Source organism: Sceloporus undulatus, chromosome 2, assembly GCF_019175285.1.
Source record: "Sceloporus undulatus isolate JIND9_A2432 ecotype Alabama chromosome 2, SceUnd_v1.1, whole genome shotgun sequence".
Lineage (NCBI taxonomy): Eukaryota > Metazoa > Chordata > Lepidosauria > Squamata > Phrynosomatidae > Sceloporus > Sceloporus undulatus.
The window spans coordinates 67,034,174-67,056,913 of record NC_056523.1 but is presented as its reverse complement, the minus strand read 5'-3'; the positions used below and the strand labels follow the sequence as shown (position 1 = coordinate 67,056,913).

Here is a 22,740-nt window from a genome sequence, read left to right as displayed (position 1 = left end):
ATCATGCCACAGGGAAATCATTTTTATCAAAATTCCAGTGGCGCATGTGCTTCATTCTAGCTGTAGGTCAATGGCATTTAATTACTTAACTAGAAGTTTGAGTTCTATTAATGATGAGCCATATAAGCTGCAACTCTGTGCCCAGTAAACTAGGAGCAAGCATTGCTGAATTAAGTAGTACTTACTTTTGAACAGTATAGGATTGTGCTGAAGAGACTCAAACAGAGTTTCATTTATGAAATTTTTAAGTGAGAGTAAAATTTCCTAGTGAATAGAGTACATGCATACATGCTTCACTGATTCATGCTACAAACTGACTTGCCCACTTAAATTGCCAAGCCTCTTCTGCATGGCTGATGCTGATGGCTTTGCTGGTGGAGAGAATCTGCTGATTTAAAACCATCACACCTATCTGATGGCATATTGTCTAGCTGTATAGCTGAATTAGTGTTCTGCCCTCCATAGCATATGAAAGTCGTTGCACTGTGAATAGCTGTAACACTCATATGTATAAAATTATTGTAAGGCATTGGCAGGTGGCAATGCAAAGTTATCTTTAATTTGATGCTTAATTTTATATCAAATATACGTAGCTTGACAGATCTGTCAGATTATATTAAAGTATAAGGAAAAAATAAATTAATTATAATATCCAATTATAATATCCAAGGCCATATATCCTACACATCTTTACTTGTATGAATATTACTATACGGCAATAATGATGAGAGTATTCTTTGAAAAAGCTAGTGGTGCTTTCCACTGTAGTCTTCTTGTGCTTTTCAGATTGAGACCAGCAATGTTTCCCTTAATGTTTTGAAGACTGGTACCATGTTTGTGTTGCAACATTTTCTTTCTTTACTGGAAATGTTACTGGACCAGTAGCCATTGGGTTTTAGATTGGCACTGATTTAGGGATCATCACTTTAAATATGACTGGTGTAGGGCCATGAATGTTTAAATAAAATTAAACTTCTAACTTAAATAACTTTTTAAAAGGATGAATTGTAACTAAGCAATCTTTGTGCAATGCTTGCTTTCTAGGTGCTTTTCTCATACCCTATGTGATTTTCTTTATTTGCTGTGGCATACCAGTGTTTTTCCTGGAAACTGCATTGGGACAATTCACTAGTGAAGGAGGAATTACATGCTGGAGAAAAGTGTGTCCATTGTTTGAAGGTATACATTGAGTTATCTTCTTTTTTCTCTCTTTCATATTTAGTGCATAAGTTTATGTATAGATATCAAAACATGGAAACCAGAATTTATGAAATTTGAAAATATCTCATGAACGGGCTTAATATGTTTTACTATTATCACCAACAAAACAATTAGGAGATCAATAATCTTGAAATGCCCAGTTTTCTTACTGATGTCTGTTTAGTTTTATTTCTTGACATCTGTAGCACTGGGGTTAGAAGCATGAGGTATAAGCTTTGAAATACCTGATTCCTGTCTCCTTCAAACATGAATTCATTTAGTGCCCTAGGCAAGCCACTGAATTTATCCTTTCTGTAGTATGGGGTTTATGACATGGCATATTTCACAGTTACAGATTAATCAAATAATGCAAAGCCGGTGAAAAATTTAAGGAACAGTACTGTGTACTAGATCTTTAAGGAACCCAATCTCCAACACAAATTTATACACTTAATCCATTGTGTAGCCATATTGTTTATAATCCTTGCTGCATTTCATTCCACAATGCATGTTTGTCGAGATGTTTTGTTAAATATCTTTTAAGGATATTCACTTTAGTTATAAGGACTAGAAAGTGAATCATGTTTCTAAGAACTCACACTTTAATTGGAGCCAGCAAATCATTTTTATATGTATTTTTTGTGTCCCTTAGAAGAGCTTATTGGACCCATCTTTTCTTTTTCTTTTTCAGGTATTGGGTATGCTACCCAGGTTATTGAGGCACACCTGAATGTTTACTACATCATAATTCTAGCATGGGCTATCTTTTATCTGTTCAACTGCTTTACTACTGAGCTTCCTTGGGCAACCTGTGGTCATGAATGGAATACTGGTATGGGAACAATGAAATTGTTTCTTTAAATGCATCTCAAGAATAGTAGAGTAATTTTGAATCATTGACATCAAAGAACATGATGGTGGAAATTAGCTTAAATGTTCACATTTGTGGCACAGCATGTAACTTAAAATTGTAAACCGCTTAGACACTGCTAGTTCGGTATGAAGTGGTATATAAATGAAGCTGTTTGTTTTGTTTGTTTAAAAAACCAAATATATATTCTAATATTTAATATTGATTTATGAATTAATCTTCAATTTTTGTTTTATACATTTTTCCTCATCATCAGTTAAACATTCCATTTATGATAGCAAATGATTGGTCCATCCAGGATCAAATTCTTCCCTTCTAAGATGCTTCATTTTGCAAAGGTGCAATGCAACATGTTCCTCTATGGTTTGTTACTTTGACAGTTGAAAAAGCATATTTACATTTTTCATGTTTGGTGCTGTAAGAATTTTATTTATTTGTAAAACATATATCCCAGCTCAAAACTTCAACTGAAAACGAATAACACAATCTACTAGCATGTAAAAGTATGTGTTAGATACAATGTAATATTTTAGCAGGATTTTTTCACAATGTACAATCGGCCCTTCATAGACACGGATTTTTTATACATGGATTCAAGCATCCACGGTTTGAAAATGTTTTAAAAAAGTATAAATTTCAAATAGCAAACCTTGATTTTCCATTTTTTTAATAAGGGACACCATTTTGCTATGTCATTATATTTAATGGGACTTGAGCATACACGGATTTTGTTATACACGGGGGATCTTGGAACCAAACCCTAGCGAATAACAAGGGTCCACTGTACGTCTTTATTCTGTAGCCATAATATATGTGAATATAAAAATAAATTGCCTTGGACTCAAGTGATTTGCACACATTCATTAAAACAACTGGAGGGTACATATTACAGGAGAGACCAATTTTTCCCTTCCAGTAGTAGCCTTTGTACCTAGCAGACTTTCATTCTTGAGTGCTGCACTATATTTAGGGCCAGTACACACTGGCGGAGAAACTCCGCACCTTTTTGCTACACAGCGTTGCCGCAGCAACCAAACCGTGGGCAACGCTGCGCATCAAAAAAGAAGCTGCCTAGAGCAGCTTCTTTTTTGCAGTGTCGCAAGCAAGAAGGGCCGCCGCCATGAAGCCAGTGGCATCTGGTTGCTGTACGGCGCCAACAGCGGTATCTGTCCGAATCAGGGTTCGGGAGCATGTGGTTGCTGCATGCTCCCTAACCCTAAAATTGCTGCTACCTTAAAATTGCCGCCACCATGCCACAAAGCACCCGTGTGTACCGGGCCTCAAAGATTTCTTTTTGAGAGGTCCTGGAGAACAAGATAACAGAAGAAGCCTGCCAAATGTTAATTCTTCTGTAAGTTTAAATAGGATATAATTTATATCCTAAATATATGAATTTTTAAATATATAAATTGTTTTATCAGTAGCATTCAACATCATAGATTAATTAGTATGTTATATTTGAAAGGTTGATCAAAATATTCTTAACGAGATATGTGTTTTCATATCTTTAATACATTTTCTAGAAAATTGTAGTTTCCGTTAGAATTACAGTCACTTACCCCTATTTTTGTGTTTACTGAACAACTCTGGATTTTTATTCAGTTCTCCGAAGTTTGGGTAATTAAATGTCTTGCATAGAGTCCATTGGAAAGTATACCTGTTCAGTGTTATTTTTGGCATCTGCTACGGAAATCATAGCCAGTACCGAACATTGACCAAACAGTATGTGTCAACTCAGTAATAAAGTGTGCCAAAGGGTATCTTTCTCACTTGCCATGTTCAGGCTATTGAATAGCTATTGGTAGAAAGTGATTCCTTATCCAATGCAGGCAGCTGTTTGCATCACAGTGATTGTTTTTACTCTAACAATCAGAGCAACTGAAAGTCTGTTTTTGCTGTTTCAGAAATTACATGTGCCTTTGTAATTTTAAGAGAAGCAAATAGTGTGTGGGAAAGATATTTCCGTGGAATATCATGGTAAATTGGTAGCCACATTAAAAAAAAAATTTAAAGTGACTTTGAAGAGTAAGACAAATGTTACAACAATTTGTTTTGGTTCTTTTACAGATCATTGTGTGGAATTTCAAAAAATTAACATGAGCAACTGTACTCAACAGAATTTGCAGAATGCTACTTCTCCAGTCATGGAATTTTGGGAGTAAGTAAAAATCAAATATCATTTTGAATGACGTTCATCATCTTTTTGAAACAAGAGTAGGAAGATTTCAGACCTCTGGTAATTTAAATTTAAAAGTGTTTTCACACACAGTGAGATTGAGAACCATGGTAATAAGAGGAAATAACAGTTTTTCTACCCTTTGGGAATAAGAACATGCAGTCTTTAAGCCACTCATTGGTTGAGTGGCACATCACAATAAAATAATTCTGGCTTATTGTAAAACATGTTGGTGCTTGATAGTTCCCACTTGGCTAAATATTGTAAATGGTGGACTTTCCCAATGTTGGTTTATCCTTTGTGTGAACCAGATTGTCTCTAGATTGTCTTTCCCCTGACAAGCCAGGGTTATCAGCCATGGATGTTGGGTTCTTGTTGTTGTAAAAGTCCAAAAATTATTCCAAAATAAATTGGTTTCATACAATATAAACCGTGAATGAAACGCCTGTGGTTTCTTTAACTCTGTCACTTGCTACAGGATAAACTGGACAGTGCATGCACAATGTCAATTACTTATAAGTCACTATTTTTCTGGAGCCTTGGCTTTATCCCTGTATCTCAAACATATCACTCCCAAATGGAGGAAGAATTATTATTTCTAGTTATTGTTGTGTTCCTTCTGACTTATCACGGGTTTCTCTTGGGGTGAGAGTATATGACTCACCCAACAGAATTAATCTTAAGGTCACCTTTAATGATTGAGAATAGTCTCCACCTGAACTTGAAAATGAGAGTATTCTCTGCATTTTTGTTGGAATAACAGCAGTGGAATTATACTTTCTTGTAACAGTAGAAGGGAAAATAGGACTTTGTTGGTGAAAAGGAAGATAATTACTTGTTTCATTTGGGACACAAATTATTCTTAATTATTTCAATCACTTTTGATCAGATAATGCCAAGATTAGTTATTTGTACACTGGTCCTTGTATTTGATTATTTGGTTTTGCATAAATAAATAGTAAACAATGTTAGTGAAGCATAAGTATGCCAAAATTCCTGCATTTTGAAAAACATAATACAGTGGTGCCTCGGGTTACGAAATTAATTCGTTCTGCCGCGGCGTTCGTAACCCGATTTTTTTCGTAACCCGAAAAAGCCATAGGCGCTAGCGCTGGAAAGCCGCGTTTCGTGCGAAAAAGCGCCGAAAAGCACCAAAAAATTTTTTCGTAAGCCGAAAAAAAAAAACGTAACCCGGAACAGTTTTTTCCTATGGGATTTTTTCGTATCCCGGAAATTTCGTAAGGCGGTGCTTTCGTATCCCGGGGTACCACTGTATAATACCATATAAACTTTTAAAACAGTGGTCTAAATCTTTTTTCAATGCTCTATTAATAAAACAATACAATTATTAATTATTATTATACAATACAATTATTATTAATAATTATAATTAAAAATAATTATTAACTAATATTATTGTTAAGTTCTTTTATATCCCATTATTTTCCCCAAGACTGGGACTCAAGGTAGATTGCAATTAAAAACATTTGCAGTTAAAAATATTAAAAAGTCAGCATTGAAACCAAATTAAACTATTAACTATAATAAAGGCATACATTCTAAAAATATTAAAAAGATAAAAACAATTCTGCTCATAGTCCTCTTTGTTTAAAGCCTTTAGTTCTAAAAGCCTGCCAATAGATGGACAGCAAGAGGGGGGGGGCTGTACTGGCCTCCCTAAGGAGTGAGTTTCAAAAGGTAGGAGCAGCCACTGAGAAGGCTTGTTCTCAGGTTTCCAGCTCTTGCACCTGTGAAGGTGGTGGGACTAAGAGAAGGGCCTTCCCTGTGGATTTCAGGATCTGGACGAGCTTGGGCTTGATGGATGGCCCTTGTGGTCTCTTCCAACTCTATGATTCTATATCAGGAGATACTATCAGATAAGATAGACCTAAGCCACATAGGGCTTGATAGGTCATAACCAGCACTTTGAATTGTGCCAGGAAACACACTGACAGCCATTGGAGTGTTGGAGCCGGGGAGTTGATGATCCCTGTAATACTCTAGATGCAGCTTTTTGTACCAGCTGAACACTCTTCAAAGTTTCTGAACACACTTCAAAGGCAGCGCCATGTAAAGTGATTACAGTAATCCAGACAGGCTGTTACCAGAGCACGTGTCATGGTCAAATCAAGCATTTCCAGTAACAGGCGCAATTGATGCACAAGCTTTAAGTGTGCAAAAGCACTTCTGGGCCATTGCAGAAACCTCCAGGTTCAAGGCTGAGTCCCTGACTATACCCAAACTGTCAACCTGAGTCGTCAGGGGGAGTGTAACCTCATCCAGCAGAGGCTGTATCCCTATTCCCTGATCTGCAACCAGTAATAAGCACACATGATCTAACCTAGTACACTGAACACAGAGTACATAGTATTTAGTGATTATGCTTATGAATGCAGTTCTAGTCTAATTACAAGTGGAAGGATTCACTTGTTTGGTTACTTTCAATGGGTCTCAGTGGTGACAGCTTATGCTCTGTGGATAGGGATTACTTTTCTGGGATCCCATTCTTGAGATGGTGATGAAGTATTGGATGAGTCAGTCACAAAGTCATAGATTTATGAGAGTGAGAAAGCAGCCACTAAATGATTGAGTTCATCACCCAACCCCATTTCATAATTCGACTTAATTGGTCACTATAAGGTACTCAGTTTTGTTATGACATGCATAATAGCTTTTGAAGTCAGGGGATGCAGAATGGAAGGTAATAGTCTGAAATGTGAATCTATAAGAATGTGTAAAGTATACAGTAGTTTTAAATTTATTATACTTTTAAATATGAGATCCACAACAGGTTATCTTCAATATCCTATACATCTATTTTTGAGAAGGTACATAGCTTAAGTTTTGAAAGTAGTCTCTCTCTCTCTCTCTCTCTTTCTGGATTTGGATTACATATATTATGAATAATCAAAAATATACATATGTCTCAGTTCTTGAGAAAAGGCAGAGGGAATCACAAACGCACGACACAAACATCCAGTTCTGTCAACTGAAATGTTTGGCATCTAGCATACCAAGACGCATGTTCCTTTAGCATATGCTTTTGATGAACCCATGGTTTTCTTTATGTACTTGTCATAACATAAAGAAGCAAATCTGTCAGTAATATTGTTAGAGTTTGAGCATGACTGATCTGATACATTCATGCATAGACACATGCGTACAAACACTTATTATATTCTGACATCATTGACTTTACTCAAGTTGATTACTTGTACATATACTTTTCTTTTCATATTACTATTATATGATACAAAAATCCCAATAAAAATGTTTGGCCATACTATAATTGTTGCTTTCTTTGGCTTTTAAAATAGTTTCCCCCCTGTTTTGTTCAGAATGTGTTTTAATTGTGTTTTAATTTCAATATGATATGTACCAAAGCTTCCAGATTTATCTTTGGTTGGTTTGATACCAGTGGTTCAATGTTTTCTTTGTGTGTGAGCTGCTGTGTTATCTAGGGAAGGGTAAGAAATGTTCATGCCATCATCCATTATACTATAAAATCATTAGGAGTAGGATGGTCAAGAACTATATTTATGTGTGACTTTATTTCTGGATAACTATTGCTATGGATTTTATATGGAGTGTTTGCATCCGCCAAATTTTGGTAGATGAAGGGTACATGCCCAAATGGTACGTGTTGAGCAGAGCTTCTCTGTTTCTACTGTCAGTTTATTCATGTACCGTTGTGACAGTGACACTTTTAAGTATACAAATTTACAGGGACTCCAACTTTCATGGAACACTTGACTGAACAACTAGTATTTTCCTGAAGAGTGGTTTATTTGTACAACTGTGTTTTCATTTAGTGTTGGAAAATGTGTTCATTCCCTTGGTTACACAGTTTGACCTGAGCAACTTCAATTTGGTTAGAATTAAGTCTTTTTAAACCATGTATTCTGGAGAATCCATCTTATGGAACAAGAACTGTAACCATTCAGTCCAGACACAATTGTAGTAAACAGCAATAATTGTGCTGTGCTAATTTTCTTGTCTGGGCAATTTATTTGCACTAAATTATTATCCTGTGAAAAAATGAACCAGTGAAGCATTCATTTGGTTGAAAACTGTATCTCACAGGAGGAATAATTTGTGTGAGAAAGCCATTAAGTCCTCTGCTTAAATGATTGATGAGATATGCAAGCTCCCATTTCAGCAAGTGTTAAACAGGTTCTCTGTGATTTTTTTTTACCATTAGTCATGCTGTGTTCAGTAGATGTAATTTTCAGAACAAAGGTGGTATCACATTCAGACAGCAGCATGTGGTGGGATGTTGACCTTGTGTAAATGCCACAGAAATAAAGAAAAGAGGTTAGGATTCTTGTTGAAATGCAAACATTGATATTCTACTAAAATGCAGCAATGGCCATCTATAAATATTAACTAATATTTCCCCTTCCTAATGGGGCTTTATTCACCATTGTCACTATGCCACTTCCCATAATCAGTTCTTCATTGCCCACCCAAGGACTCACTGACTTCTAGAGAATAAGATTAAGTTCCACTGCTTGTAATACATTTCATATAAACATCATTTTTCAGAGCTAAACATAAACATTCACTGTAGTGGTTTTGAAAAGTTTTAGACCTAGTGACAGTTTACAGAATCGAGGCAAATTTATATTGGGCAAAAGAGCAGGCAATGCATCAGATCTGCTTAGTTAAAGATGCTTACTTGGGAATTAGTTTTGTAAACACATAACAACTTAGAAAAATATAACTTGTCTTTTTGATGCCAGGAACATCTGAGGAAAATAGCATAGGATTATAGAGTAGGTATATTTGTGGAGATTTGTAGTTCAGTCACTTTTGCTAAGGCTACATTGACATCTGAAGTTCAGCTCCGCTTCACTAGAGACCTCTGCACTTTATTTCAGCCCACATTTGCTGTAGTGTAGCTTTGTTGCCTACTGTTTTTGTTTTGTTTGTTGTTGTTGTTGTTGTTGTTGTTGTTGTGTGCTTTCAAGTCATTTCCAGTTTATGGTGACCCTAAGGTGACCTTATCATGGGGTTTTCTGGGGCTGAAAGTGTGTGACTTCCCAGTGGGGGTATCCATGGCTGAGTGGGGAATCGAACCTTGGTCTCTTCTTGAGTCATATTTCAACACTCTCCTGCCACTTAAAGCGTATGAAGAAAAAGACAGGGATGAATTGTATTGTTGTTTTTTTTATTATTATTATGACCTGTGGTACTGTTTAAAGTTAAAATCTTGAAAATTCAGTTTTCTTTTCTTATAAGCACATAAGGAGGAATTGTGCATTTGTCAAAACATAAATTTCTAAATTAAAAATAAATAAATGCAGTATTGCTTATGTTAACAAGTACTGCTCAGTTTGGGGAAAATATTAGAATCAGAAGAGGAGAAAAGTCCTGTATCCATGCAGGAAGAATTTAATTCATGGTTACATTGCATGGAGAGAAATCATTCTATGCCTTGAAACAAGTAGTACTTTTAAGAACTGAAAGCAGTATCAGGTGAGTATTATTTATTTTATTTCAAATGCACCTGCTGAGATAGATTCATTTTGTTATAGCTGCCTTGACTTTGCAGTGATCTTGTAGTTTGTATCTCAGGACCAGTCACATTACTTTGTAATGGGCCCAGTTGTTCAGACATGGGCATGTGTGAAGAGAATTTGTGAATGGATGGCGTGAAATCTGATATTAGCATGACATTGTGTGAAAATGGACAGCCATGGATGTCTTGTTAGAATTTAACAGAGCTTGGAAAATTACTTTTTAGAAGTAATTCATTCATGGTACTCATTACAGTATTTTAAAACACTTCATATGTTCCACAGAGCACTCTTGGATACACATAATATACGTGTTGTGCAGGGTATAGCTCATTCTCTCTTGAAAAGTGAACATTCATAGGTGGGAAGGGGATCTTCTACAAAGTGAGCGGGTGCATCTGAGGGAACCCATCAATACAATTTCTGCTTATTAGCTGTGTGCAAGTCTTTTGCCGTGGTCTGGAAATAGTGCTCACTCCTGCTTAAAAAAGAATTAGGATAAGTGGAGGTGACATGATTGTGAGGTTATTTCCACCTCAATAGTTCCTTTTGTTAGCTAAGCAACAACCCAGAACTCAGAAAAAGAAGACCTAGTTGTTAGCCTGTCATTCACTGGAGGAGATGGCATATCCTTCATGTTTTCAAGTATGGTCAAGAGAGAAAAACTTTTTTTGTCAAATGAAGGGGGACTATGGTCTGCTGAAGAAGGTTTTTAAAAACCCATCTGAAAGTCAAATAACTGCAAGAGACACATTGTTAGTAATCTCCCAAATCCTATAAAATGTCATTAGCAAGTCTGGGCCTGATTCTGGTGCACTTAGCACTCTCTCACTCATTTAATTTGTTGGCATTGGGTCTTTTTTGTTTTTAGTTTGAAGAACATTGTGCTGTGCCAGACTCATCAGTCTGTATTCAGTGCACAGGAGGCCGTGTGAAAACATTATTTCATTTGCAGGCACACAGGTTTTTGTCTGAGGTTTTGCCCTGAAACCACAAACTCTGCTGAATTTGTGTGAAGGATTTGGAGAGGGTAGAGCTATTTTATAATCCAGGAAAAGGATTATGAATTATAAAATATTACGAGTTAAAATATAACAATGATCATATAACTTGAGGGCTCTTTATTAGTAATTTGAACAGTCATTTTCTGAATGAGCAATCATGGAAAAAATATTTTGCAAAATATTATATCTATCTATGAATGATACATAAGCATATACTCAAAGATGTATTCATTTGAGTAAAAGCATGTATGTATATGTGAAATGCATATACTCTGTACCCAAATAATTAACTTTTCCCCCCTATGAATCTTTTGCAATAATACTCATATTTTTCATTATATCTTTTTGTATTTAGGAGTAATGCCAGGTGTCAAATGATACAACTTGGAAAATGATCTGACTTTTTAACATTGGTAAAACTATGAGTTTTAAACAAATTCTTAGTCATGCGATTTATGTGATTTACTATTGTTTGTGGCTAACAGAAGAATTCTACTGGAGGGAAGTGAATAAAAGATACAAAATCTTCCCTTTTAGTTCTACTGAGTTTTCACTTTGCAACTGCTGCTTTGTGCAATGTCCACAGGGTGTCTTGGATAGTACAGGACCCAAAGCATTTTCGGACCTTCTTTGCCTCATTCCCTTACCACAAAAGCAGGACGACACTTTCAGCCAGCTCTGGGGATAAGGTATCATTGACTACACTGCGAACTGTGTACACCCAACTCACCATCCCCAGATAGAACTAATCACATGTAAATAGCTGTTGCTGGAGATTAGAACTTCAAGATGACATACATTCTCACTTATCAATGTAATTTCATATTATATTTATCTTGGTCAATAGATGGTGGGAGCATTTTCATTACACCTGTTGAGATACTCAGCTGTGGAAATGGAACACAAAGTTCCATCAGGCAGAAGCCCACTCTGACTTGAAGCAGATGACTGGGAAGGAGCGGCTTCTGGCCGCTCAGGGATCATCTGCATGCCCCACACCCAGTGGACAGCAAAAACAAAAACAAAAAAAAAACCCAAACAGGAAAATAAGTGGTTTATTGAGAAGATGAAGCCAGAAATCTTCCTGGATGCCAACATGATTGAACTTAGGCTGTCATACTTCGACTACATCATGAGAAGGCATAACTCAGTGGAAAAAACAATAATGGTAGGAAAGGTGGAGGGAAACAGAAAGAGAGGAAGGCCACATTGTAGATGGATGGACTCTATTAAGGAGGCCAAGGATATGAATTTACAGGAAGCAGTGGAGGACAGGGAGTCTTGGAGATGTTTCATCCATAGAGTTACCATGAGTCAAGATTGAATCTAGGGCAGTTAACAACAACAGCAGCAACAACAAATTTTTTGAAGGAAGAAATTCTTAACTGTCAGCAAGGGTATCAAAGTCAAACCAAAGTATTTGAGTGAATCAATTAGACAATATGATGATCTGTTATTCGGCATGACATAAAGCAGTGCTATTCAAAGTAGTGATTCATGGATTGGTGCTCATCTTTGAGCACTATGGGTTGCTGGTCTGTTGCTAGTTTCTTGAAAAGAATGAATGAAACAGTTGGAATCAATGAGTGCTGGTCCCTCTTGTGTTAGAAAATAAATACCAGACCCCCACATCAGATAGCTTGAATAGCACTGACATAAAGAGTAAAATCTTGTCATAACAGTACTAGAGAAGTAGTTCAGCACGATGAAAGAATATGACAATATCATTTTTGTTTAGAAGATTTGTTGTTGTTAACTGCCATCATCTTCAGTCTATGGTGTCATAAATGAGAGATCTCCAGGTCGCCTGTCATCAACAGCCCGGCTCAGGTCTAGCAGACTCAGGGCCTTGGCTTCCTTAGTTGAGTACATCCATCTGAAATGCGGTGTCCCTCTATTCCTATTACCTTCTACCTTGCCAACCATTATTGTCTTTTCTAATGAGTCATCTCTTCTCATGATGTGGCCAAAGTATGGCAGTCTCAGTTTAGTCATCTTGGCTTCTAGGGAGAGGTCAGGCTAGATTTGCTCAGGGACACCTTTATTTCTCTTTTTGAGAGTCGCCAGTATCTGCAGAATGCTTCTCCAGCACCAGATCTCAAATGAATTGATTTTCTTTATGGTCCAGCTTTCAAAACCATACATGGTTGGTTTCGTATTCTTTAGCTCAGGGGTAGGCAACCTTTTTGAGACGGGGCCGGGTTGCTGTCCCTCAGACAACTGGGGGGCCGAAGCCAAACATTTTGTCTCCAAACCGGGACAGATGTAGGGCATTTTTCCAAATGTAGTATATATTTTTAAAATGGAGGACATGTGAAAAAAGTTGCTGCTTTTTATAAAATGTTAATATAAATGCATGTTTCTTAGGCATGATCAAAATGAAGGACATTTTGGCATTATTCCTAGACAGATGGCAGAAATGTACTTCCCTTTCTGGCCAACCCCCCCTCCCCCATTCTAAAACACACATGACAGCACATTTGAGCATTTCACATGGCTTTATTTACCATGGGTTCTTGCAAATTTCATAGAATCATAAAATCATAGAGTCGGAAGGAGACGCAAGGGCCATCTAGTCCAACCCCCTGCCATGCAGGAACTCTCAATCAAAGCATCACTGACAGAGAGGCTTATTGCATAACCAAACCCTTTGGGTTTAATACTTAACATGGGTTCACATGGCTATGCATATTGTACATGTCAAGGTGGTTTAACAAGAAGTGGATTTGCCCTCGGTTAATAAAAATACAGAAAAGGGAAAATAAATGCACACAGATGGGGCCAAGAATCCACTCAACAACAACAACAACAACAATAAACAGGGCAGGAAAATAAAAAGGCACACACAGATGGGGCCAAGAACCCACTCAACAACAACAACAACAATACACAGGGCAGGAAAATAAAAAGGCACACATAGATGGGGCCAAGAACCCACTCAACAATACAGGGGAGGAAAATACATGTTAGAAATGGCTACCTACCTCCTCCTCCTTCTTTTCCTTTTCATCTTCGGCGCCAAACAGCACCTGGAAATGGCCCTTTTCCCTCCCGCTCGCCCAGAAGGAGAGGCTTGAGCTCAGTGCTCCTCCTCTTTCTCCTCCTCCTCCTCCTGGGAAGCCTCACCTTCCCATTGAGGCTGGCCAATGGTCAACTGGGGCTGGAAACAGCCCCGCCCCCAGCCTTTTCCTATTGGCCAGCCAGCCTCAAGGGAAGGAGCTGCTCTTTGTGAGCCCCGTGAGTGCGTGCGCACACAAGCTGGGCATGCGCCAGCTGCCTTCGGCCCCAGGCAAGGAACTCCCGGGGGCTGTGCGGCTGCACAGAGGCGGAGGAAGAGATGGAGGAGGTGGGTGGGTGGATGGATGGATGGATGGATGGCTGGCCGGCCGGCCACATAAACAGCCAAAGGCGCCGCCGCAGTTATGGTGGCGGTGGCAGTGGCAGGACTGGCCTGGGGCCAGTCCGAAGGCCTCGGCGGGCCTGATCAGACCCGCAGGCTGTAGGTTGCCTACCCCTGCTTTAGCTTTATTCTACTTTTTCATATTAGCAATTCATGGTCTGTGCCACAGTCTGTTCCTGGTCTTCTTTTTGTAGAGAGAATGGAGCTTCTCCAGCTTCTGTTTTCAATTTTGAGGTCCATTTAATTTCTATATTGATCATTAGGTGGCATTCATATATACAGCCACTTCTTGTGTTGCTTGAAGAAGGAGCAATGGTTGCTTGCTGGCCTTGCAAAATTTAACCAATCACTCTCCTGCTAGAAAATTTTCCTCCAATCTTGGATTCTGCTCTGTTTCCTGTTTTCGCATTTCAATTACATATGATTAATAAGAAGTCCTGTTTTGGTATATGAACAATGTCCTCCTGGATTCCAGCAGAGAATCTTTCAGTTTCTTCTTCTTCCTCTTCTCTATTTGGAACATAAACTTGGATTAAGGTTATTTCATTGTTAACTGCCCTTGAGTTGTTGTTAACTCATGGTGACCTTATGAATGTGATACCTCCATTGCACTGCTTAGGTCCTGTGACCTCCCTGAATCCATCCATCTGGTGTTCCATTTTTTCTGCTGCCTTTCCCAATGATTCAGGCCAAAGTAGAACAGCCTCATTTTGATCATCTTGGCGTCCAGGAAGAGTTCAGGCTTGATGTATTCTAGGATCCATTTGTTTGTCTTTTTTGGCTGTCTGGAGTATCATCAGCATTCTCCTCTAGGACCACATCTCAAATGAGTTGCTTTTCCTCCTATCCATGTTCATCATGGTCCTGCTCCCACATCTGTACATGGTGCTGGGGAATACAGTGTCTTGGATGGTTGTAACTTTAGTGTTCATACTCTTTGGCATCTGTTCTAGTTCTTTCATGGCTGCCTTTTCTAATCTTCTGATTTCTTGACTACAGTCTTAAGGTTATATTGGTGTTTTATTGACATGATTGAATTGTTCCTGGAAATGAAGTGGCAGCCAGTGACGTTGTTTCACTAGAGAGAGGTGTGTGTGTGTATGTGTGTGTGTGTGTTTCACATGATCACCAGGAAAGATAGCCAGGGTTTTCAATGAGGTAACCATCTCCTTCATACTTGAGATCAAGCATGAGTTCATTCGGACTGCAAGCTGAAGCATTCCTTTGCCTGAGCCAATGAGTATTTTCTCAACACATTCTATTTAAAATTATTTTAAATTAATTTGCTAGATGACACTGGACTTTTTGTTATCTTGTTGCTAGTGTTTTCTAATGGCAACAGGTAGGGTTCTTGTCTGTCTTTTTGAGTGGCACTTTGTCTGAGCTTTCCAGCAAACTGGAAAAATAGTTTATTTTTCAGGAAAGGTTTTCTTGCTGCCAGCCAATAGTGGTCAAGGGTACTGACATTATTAGTAGAATTTGTGTTACTTTTTCTTGTTTTTGAAAAGCTACTCTGGATGTGATGTGAGTTGTTCTGTGAGAAATGAACAAGTTTTTAAAATTGTTATCTGCCTTGACATTCAGGTTTGAATGTGGCATGTATTTTGCATTTAGACTTAGACAGCCTGGGAGGAAATGCATTGCTGAACCGGTGTGACAGTTTTAATTGCTGGTTTACATAACTGATTCATGTAAACATAGTTAAGCAGCCCTCTTTTACATTTCTTCTTCTTTTCCTGAGTTAAATATGTAAACAAACCTCTGTAGGTGACATGCAATGAATAAATTAATGAACGGTCGAATGAATGCTTTTACTCATTTATATCCCACCTTTTGCCCACTAATCGGACTCAGTCGAATTATAGAATTGGAAGAGATCCCAGGGGCCATCCACTCCAACACCCGCTATGCAGGAATACATAATCAAAGCACTCCCCAACAGATGGCCATCCAGCCTCAGTATAAAAACATCCAAAGAAGGAGACTCTACCAGACTCTGAGGTGTTGTGTTCTACTGTTGAACAGCTCTTACTGTCAGGATGTTCTTCCTAATGTATAGGCGGAATCTCTTTGGAAGTGGGGAAGGGAGTTCCAAAACTGGGAGCAGCCACTGAGAAGGCCCACTCCTTTGCTTCCACAAAATGAGCCTGAGGAAGTGGGCAGACAGAGAGAAGTATTTGCCAGATGTCTTAGAGCTCTAGTGGCTTCATAAATGGAGCCACCATCCTTCAAATAGTCTGGACCCAAGCTTTATAGGGTCATCACATGTCCAGAAACAGATTGGCAGGCAGTGCTTCTGCTGCTGCAACAAGGGAGTTGTATTTTCTGTGTCGCTAGGTTCAGTTAGCAATCTAGCTACAGCTGTTTGGACCAATTGAAGCATTGTAGCAGTTTTCAAAGACAGCTTCATATAAATCAAAAATTTCAGCATTGCTAATAAATCTGCTATTCATGTTTGATTTCAGACTTCTGATAAAATATTATGCAAATGTTTTTGAACATGTGTTGGCAAGGCTGAGCTCCTCAGATATACTCTGTACTTTTGGCAGTTTCTGTAATCTGTTCTGGACAGAATGATTGTGATCATACATCCTTTTTTTTTTTTTATCTTTGAGAGCTACTCAACATGATTCCCTTCCTGTTGTGTACAAGATGTTGCAAATCAAGTGCTGAACAACTGTTTCATTTTTCTTTAGAGTTTTAAAAAGCTGCCCCAGCTTGGCTTTGTATTGCTATATCCAGATGTTTTTCAAAGTCTGCTTTCCTGATGTGATGTATTTACAAGAGGAGGGAGAAATGGGATGCATAAAGGCTTATTGACTCTTCAGGGCTGCTACATATGCAGAGTTTTACATACTCCTTTTCATGCAAAATAAAATAACTTTTATTTTGACATGTTCTTTTAAATATTTACAACTTTACTGCATATTCTATGTGTATGGAGAAAGGGAGAACTGCTATTTTATTTCAAAACACTATAGACTTGCCCTTTAGGTAAAATTATTTGTATCTGTTTCATTGCAAAGCAAGATAAGTAAAAATAATTTCATTGGAGTGTGTATGTGTGTGTGCACGCACATGTTCGTATGCACAGAGGTTCTATATGAAGCCTGAACCAAATTGTTCCCCTCTGACCAGTTCTAGTGTGCCCCATGGTAGAGCTGGCCTTCTTCAAAGGCAGCCAAAACTGCTGCTGGATGCTATACAAAACCTTGTCGGTGGGGGAGTACTTCAGAACGATGAGTGTGAAAAATAGGAGTGGGAGTGGGACTGAGTGACTGAAAGGTCCACCTGTTAATACTTTAGCATATTTTATGAATGGCTGTCCAATTGTAGTAAGACACGGATGTGAATTACATAACATATACAGGTGGTTATTCCCATCCCATATCACTAAATTTTTCTAAATCAGCAAGAAGTATTTTGAATTTTTTGTCCTGACCTCTAGTGTGGTATTGAGACAGCAGCCTTAGAGCTGGGACTGTTTATTGCTGCTTGTCCATGCAAATCAATCACTTAGTGCAGCCAAGAGGAACTGTTAGTATACCTTTTGTTGCCAAGTGGCATTGTCACTGTTGTTTCCATGCAACTATCACTTTCAACCACTGCACTGCTTCAAAATAACCTTATTTGAGTTTGGGGTCTCCGTTAGTGCTTTTGTGTCATTACAATAAAAAGAAGTAGTAAACTATCAAGATACATAACTGTTGCAGCTCCTGACATATTTATCACACAGCTCCTGCTATATTTATCAGGTGACTTGCACTTTTCCCATTGTTGTGTTAAGATGACAGGTTCCTCCAAGAACTTCTAAGTAGAGGTTCTTGGAGGAACCTGTCATCTTAACACAATGGTGGGAAAAGTGCAAGTCACCTGATTTTGCAATCCCTGCTGCAAATAGAATGAGTATTTTTTATTGTGTAGACAAAAGGGTTCTAGTGGCAGAAACATGGCCCCTGGCCATGCAGAACTCCAGGGATGTAGTCATGGGAATGAATTGCACCTCCAAATAAGAATTTTACCCCCACCCCATGAAATTTTTCTTCAGTTCCCAAACATCTAGCATTGCAGAGAGTGAGACACCAAAACTTGTTTCAAATCTTAAAGTCTTGTATTTTCTGTTTTTGCATCCCCTTGGTCACTTTGCCTGTCCCTTTTGTTTGGATGCCAAAACTATTTTTAAAGTTCTAAATTTCTAACTGAAGTTTTAAGTTGCTGCCAAGTTAGAAATTTGGATGTGGAAGGAAATTTTTGTTTGGAGGCAGAATTCTTCTTTGGAGGACAAAGCCATCATTTTACTCCCTGCAGCAACACACCTGTGCCCACCCATCCTAAATCATCCAAAAATACCTTCCTGTCCAAAACACTGCAGTCCTTGTTTCAAGTACCTGAAAAAGAGCCCTTAAATCAGACAAAGTACACTTTCCATGGCTCTTGCTATCTTGCACTGAAACACTCTATGGCGCGGCTGTTATCTACTGGTCAAACAGTAATAGGTGGCTCCTGTCATCTAAAGAAAATTAAAAAAAACCATTTGTTTGGATCCCCTGTCTTCCTACACCAGATCTTCCTGCCTTATGTTGTTGTTACAGAAATGTTCCATGTGGTTTTGCTGCATGCACTCAGCTTTCCCTCAAAATAATAATAAACAGTAACACAGCTGGTTAACTCTTCCCTAATAAGACTTGTGTTGTGGAACTTTAGACAGAACTATATACTGGTACTTAAGACTTTTATCACATGGGGAAAATCAGGGGTTTAAACAGGAGCCTGCAAACTGCTAAGTTGTGAGTTCAGTACCAGCCAAGGGCTGAAGCTCGACTCAAGCTTTCATCCTTCCGAGGCACTAAAATGAATACCCAGCTTGTTGGGGGCAATTAGCTTACACATTGTAAACCGCTTAGGGAGTACTTAAGTGAACTGATAAGTGGGTAGAAATGTACTTGCTATTGCTATTATCTGGTGAACATTGTGAGATTGAACTTAAGATTTTCACATGATTAAATAGCCATTACCCCGGGCACAACCAGGAAATAAATGGCAAGAAATCATTCATGGGGAAATCCCGTGAATGATTTGTTGCTGTTTATTGCCTGGTTATTCTCTGGTTATTCCCGGGATAAAGACTCTTTAATCACAATGCATGTGAAAATCTTAATTGTGATTGCTTGGTTTTCACAGGATAATCACTGTTTAACCCTCTGATCCCCCCTCCCCATTTTCCCCATGTGATAAAGTCCCAAGAGAAGATAAGGGTGTCAAGTTAGGCTTGAGGACAAACAACAAAGGGTGAATGTAAACTGTTAAGCTAAGACCACCCTGTTCCAAAAACAAACACATACCGTCAACCTCATGTATAAGTCGAGGGTAGGTTTTGGGAGCAAAATTGTGGATTTTAATATGACACCATGTATAAATCGAGGGTAAGATTTAGGGGCATATAGCAAAGGATCTAAAGGATGAAGCAAAGCAAAACAATGTCAAAGAATTTACAAAATTCCAGCAGACATAACTCTTTGTGCTCAGTCTTAAGGTTGGATGGATGAGAGAATAGAGGGGGTCAGTGCTTCCAGGACAGATTATACTCTTGCTTTTCACCAGGGGATGGTTTCTTCTTTTAAATAAGAGTTAAGGTACAGCACTTACATTGACCCATGGATAAGTCGACTCAAGTTTTTTGGGTCAATTTTTTGACCTAAATTTTTAGACTTATACATGAGTATATACAGTACCTATTAGGAAAGAAACAACAATGCTAAGAACAACAGCCAGTTATAACATTTTAGTCATACATTCTTTTCATTTCCTATTTAAAACAAGTCAATCTTTATTAAAAGAATAAAATAAAAATGAATTTATTTTTAAAATGAAAGTACAGCGAGAGAGGGGGGAGAGAGATTTAACCTTTTAACATGTCTTTATGAAGTCTTATATGAGATACCAAAACTATACGTGGCTTCTGATCGATGCCATTCCTCTAAGTTCAATATTAATGTACAGTAGGCCCTCATTTCTACAGATTCCTTATCCATGAATTCATCCAACCACAGATGGAAAATATTAAACATATATACACTCATCCCTCCTCATTTGCAGCTTTGACTTTTGTGGATTTGATCATTCACAATTTTTATTAATATGTTTCTCTTAGGAATATCTAGGTCCTCCAGCACAGCTCTATAGTCAACTTTAACCAAAGGTCGCACTGAAGGACCTAGAGATTCCTAAAGAGAACACTTCACTAGGCACTTGTATATTCTCCAGCGCAATTCTGTGGTCAATGTCTGGCAGATGTTGACCATAGTGTTGCACTGGAGGACCCAGAGATCGCTAGAAGAATGTTCTCTCAGGTAAAAACATAGTGATTTTGTTATTTGCAATTTTTCCACATTCAGGGGTATCCTTTGCCTCTAACCCCAGTGAATGTAGAGGGATGAGTGTATAAATTACAAAAAACAGATCTTGATTTTGCCATTTTATATAAGGGACATCATCTTACTATTTCATTATATTTAATGGGATTTGAGCATCCAAAGATTTTGATATCCACAGGGGGTTGTGGAGAAAACTCCAGTGAATACCAAAGGCCCACTATTTAATTTAATTTAATTAATTTATATCCTGGTGTTATTACTCAGGGACACCTCTCAGCAGCTTGACATTTTCCGAAGCATTCCACAAGGAATCTGTGGGAATAAGCCCATCCTTTTAAAGATATATTTCAAATGGAAGGGCACCAAGAAATCAAACAGAGATGTTATTGGTAGTACCTTTAAAAAAATCAAAATTTAAAGACATATAATACAAAACAGTCTTGATCTATTTGCCTGCAAGTTGTCAGATGTAATCTCCTCTTAAAGGGCTACTGGCTGCCCAATTTCATCCACTTCTGAAAGAACAAGTTACGGTAATAGCTATTATCCCCTCACCTTTTTACATTTCTATTGATAGTCAGTGGAGAGGGCATGCCTGTCAGGGAATTAATGAATCTTGACAGGAGGTTCCATTGTCTCTCAATCAATCAAAGCAGAAGTGGAACTTTTTCTGAAGTGCTCAATGGGCAAATGAACTGAAGCTTTTAGTCAATTCCTGTTGCAGGAGATAATGTCTTCTCATAATCAATGAGGAAAGAGGGCAGCAAATAATCAGGTGTATTCCAGTGCTGCACTGAAGCATGTTCAGGATCTCACCTTTAACAAGAAAGTGCACCAAGAAAGTACCTTTTGGAGTACTGTATTCTGAAGACAGACATAGAATTGACATATAATATTCTGATGATTCAAAGACAGATTAGTTTGTGCACACATTTCACAAAATTTAATTAGATGTTGTTAAATAGCTGTTGGCACTTTCCTCCTTTTAAAATTCCTTTTGAGTGATTTCTATAAAGCATGTGACTCCTTTCCTTATGCTAGCAATCAAAGACTCTTTTATTTAGGAAGGCCTTTGGCTTACAATTTATGTGACAAACAGAGCTTTTCAAGGAATGGTAATTTTAATCTCTTTTTATTTTTATCTATTTTTATCTTTTTTAAACTGTGGTTTAATTGCTGTTGTTTTAATCTTGTTTTTTTAAAAACTAAACTGATATCTACGTAATTGTTTTTTTTTCATTTGTGTATGAATAATTTTTAAACTGCTATTTTTTAAAGTAGTTGGCAATTGTCTTGGATGCTGTATAAATAGAAAGAAAGGATATAAATAAATAAATAAATAAATACAATTGCTCTTCTTTTTGAATTATTTCTAAATTGAAGTAATAAAACAATTTCCAACATGTTTTGTATGGTTTGTCTTTTCTGCTAGTAATCAGAAATATTGTTTTTGAACTCTCATCATCCTTGTTGTGTATTTTGTTGTTACTGCAGCAAATTGACGAGCCAAGGCACTTTTACAGATTATTCAATGTTTAAATATTAATGTGGTAATCAGTGCATACTGGAGTAACTAGGCTGGAGTGCATGTATTTAGGTGCAAACGCTATTGAACTTTGGTAGGGTTGGGCTTCACCATCTGTAATTATAAGACTATTACTTGCAGCTGCATTTCATTTTTTAATTATTTTTTCTATGTCACATCTGGCATTGGTGTAAAATTACAGTGTACAGTTGCATTGTTAACAGAGAGTTAATCATGAAGAATTTAGGCTTTGTGGTGCCACAACAAACTATCCCTCCCAAAATTCCATACACTTGAGCTGTGGCGATTAAAGCGGCGTCAAACCGGATTATTTCCCCAGTGTGGATGCAGCTGGAATAAGTATGTTCTGTCCCTGTGGTGCTCAAATATCATGGTGGACAGACCTATTCTAATCTTTTTTCGAGGGTTTCTTCAAAAGTAGAATGATACCACCAGTGAAGGATTTAGCTGGCATGGGTGGAGAGTTTGGCTGACAGGCTGCATCTTCACTGCAGAAATAATAATAATAATAAATAAATAATAAAGTTTTTATTTATATACCGCACCTTCCTCAGATCAGGGCGGTTTACACAAGTTACAATTACACATACAATGCATTAAAAACAAACACCATACAGTATACAATAAAATAAAGGGAATGGTGAGGGGGG

The 22,740-nt window shown here is 37.8% G+C and overlaps 1 protein-coding gene across 1 annotated transcript in view; it reads left to right on the top strand.

Moving 5' to 3' along the window:
* SLC6A11 (solute carrier family 6 member 11) overlaps positions 1 to 22,740 on the top strand; it is a 191,236-nt gene that overhangs the window by 10,119 nt on the left and 158,377 nt on the right. Inside the window, 3 exon segments of the mRNA XM_042454875.1 lie at positions 1,045 to 1,179; positions 1,892 to 2,032; positions 4,139 to 4,229. Of these exon segments, the coding sequence (XP_042310809.1) occupies positions 1,045 to 1,179; positions 1,892 to 2,032; positions 4,139 to 4,229 (367 nt within the window).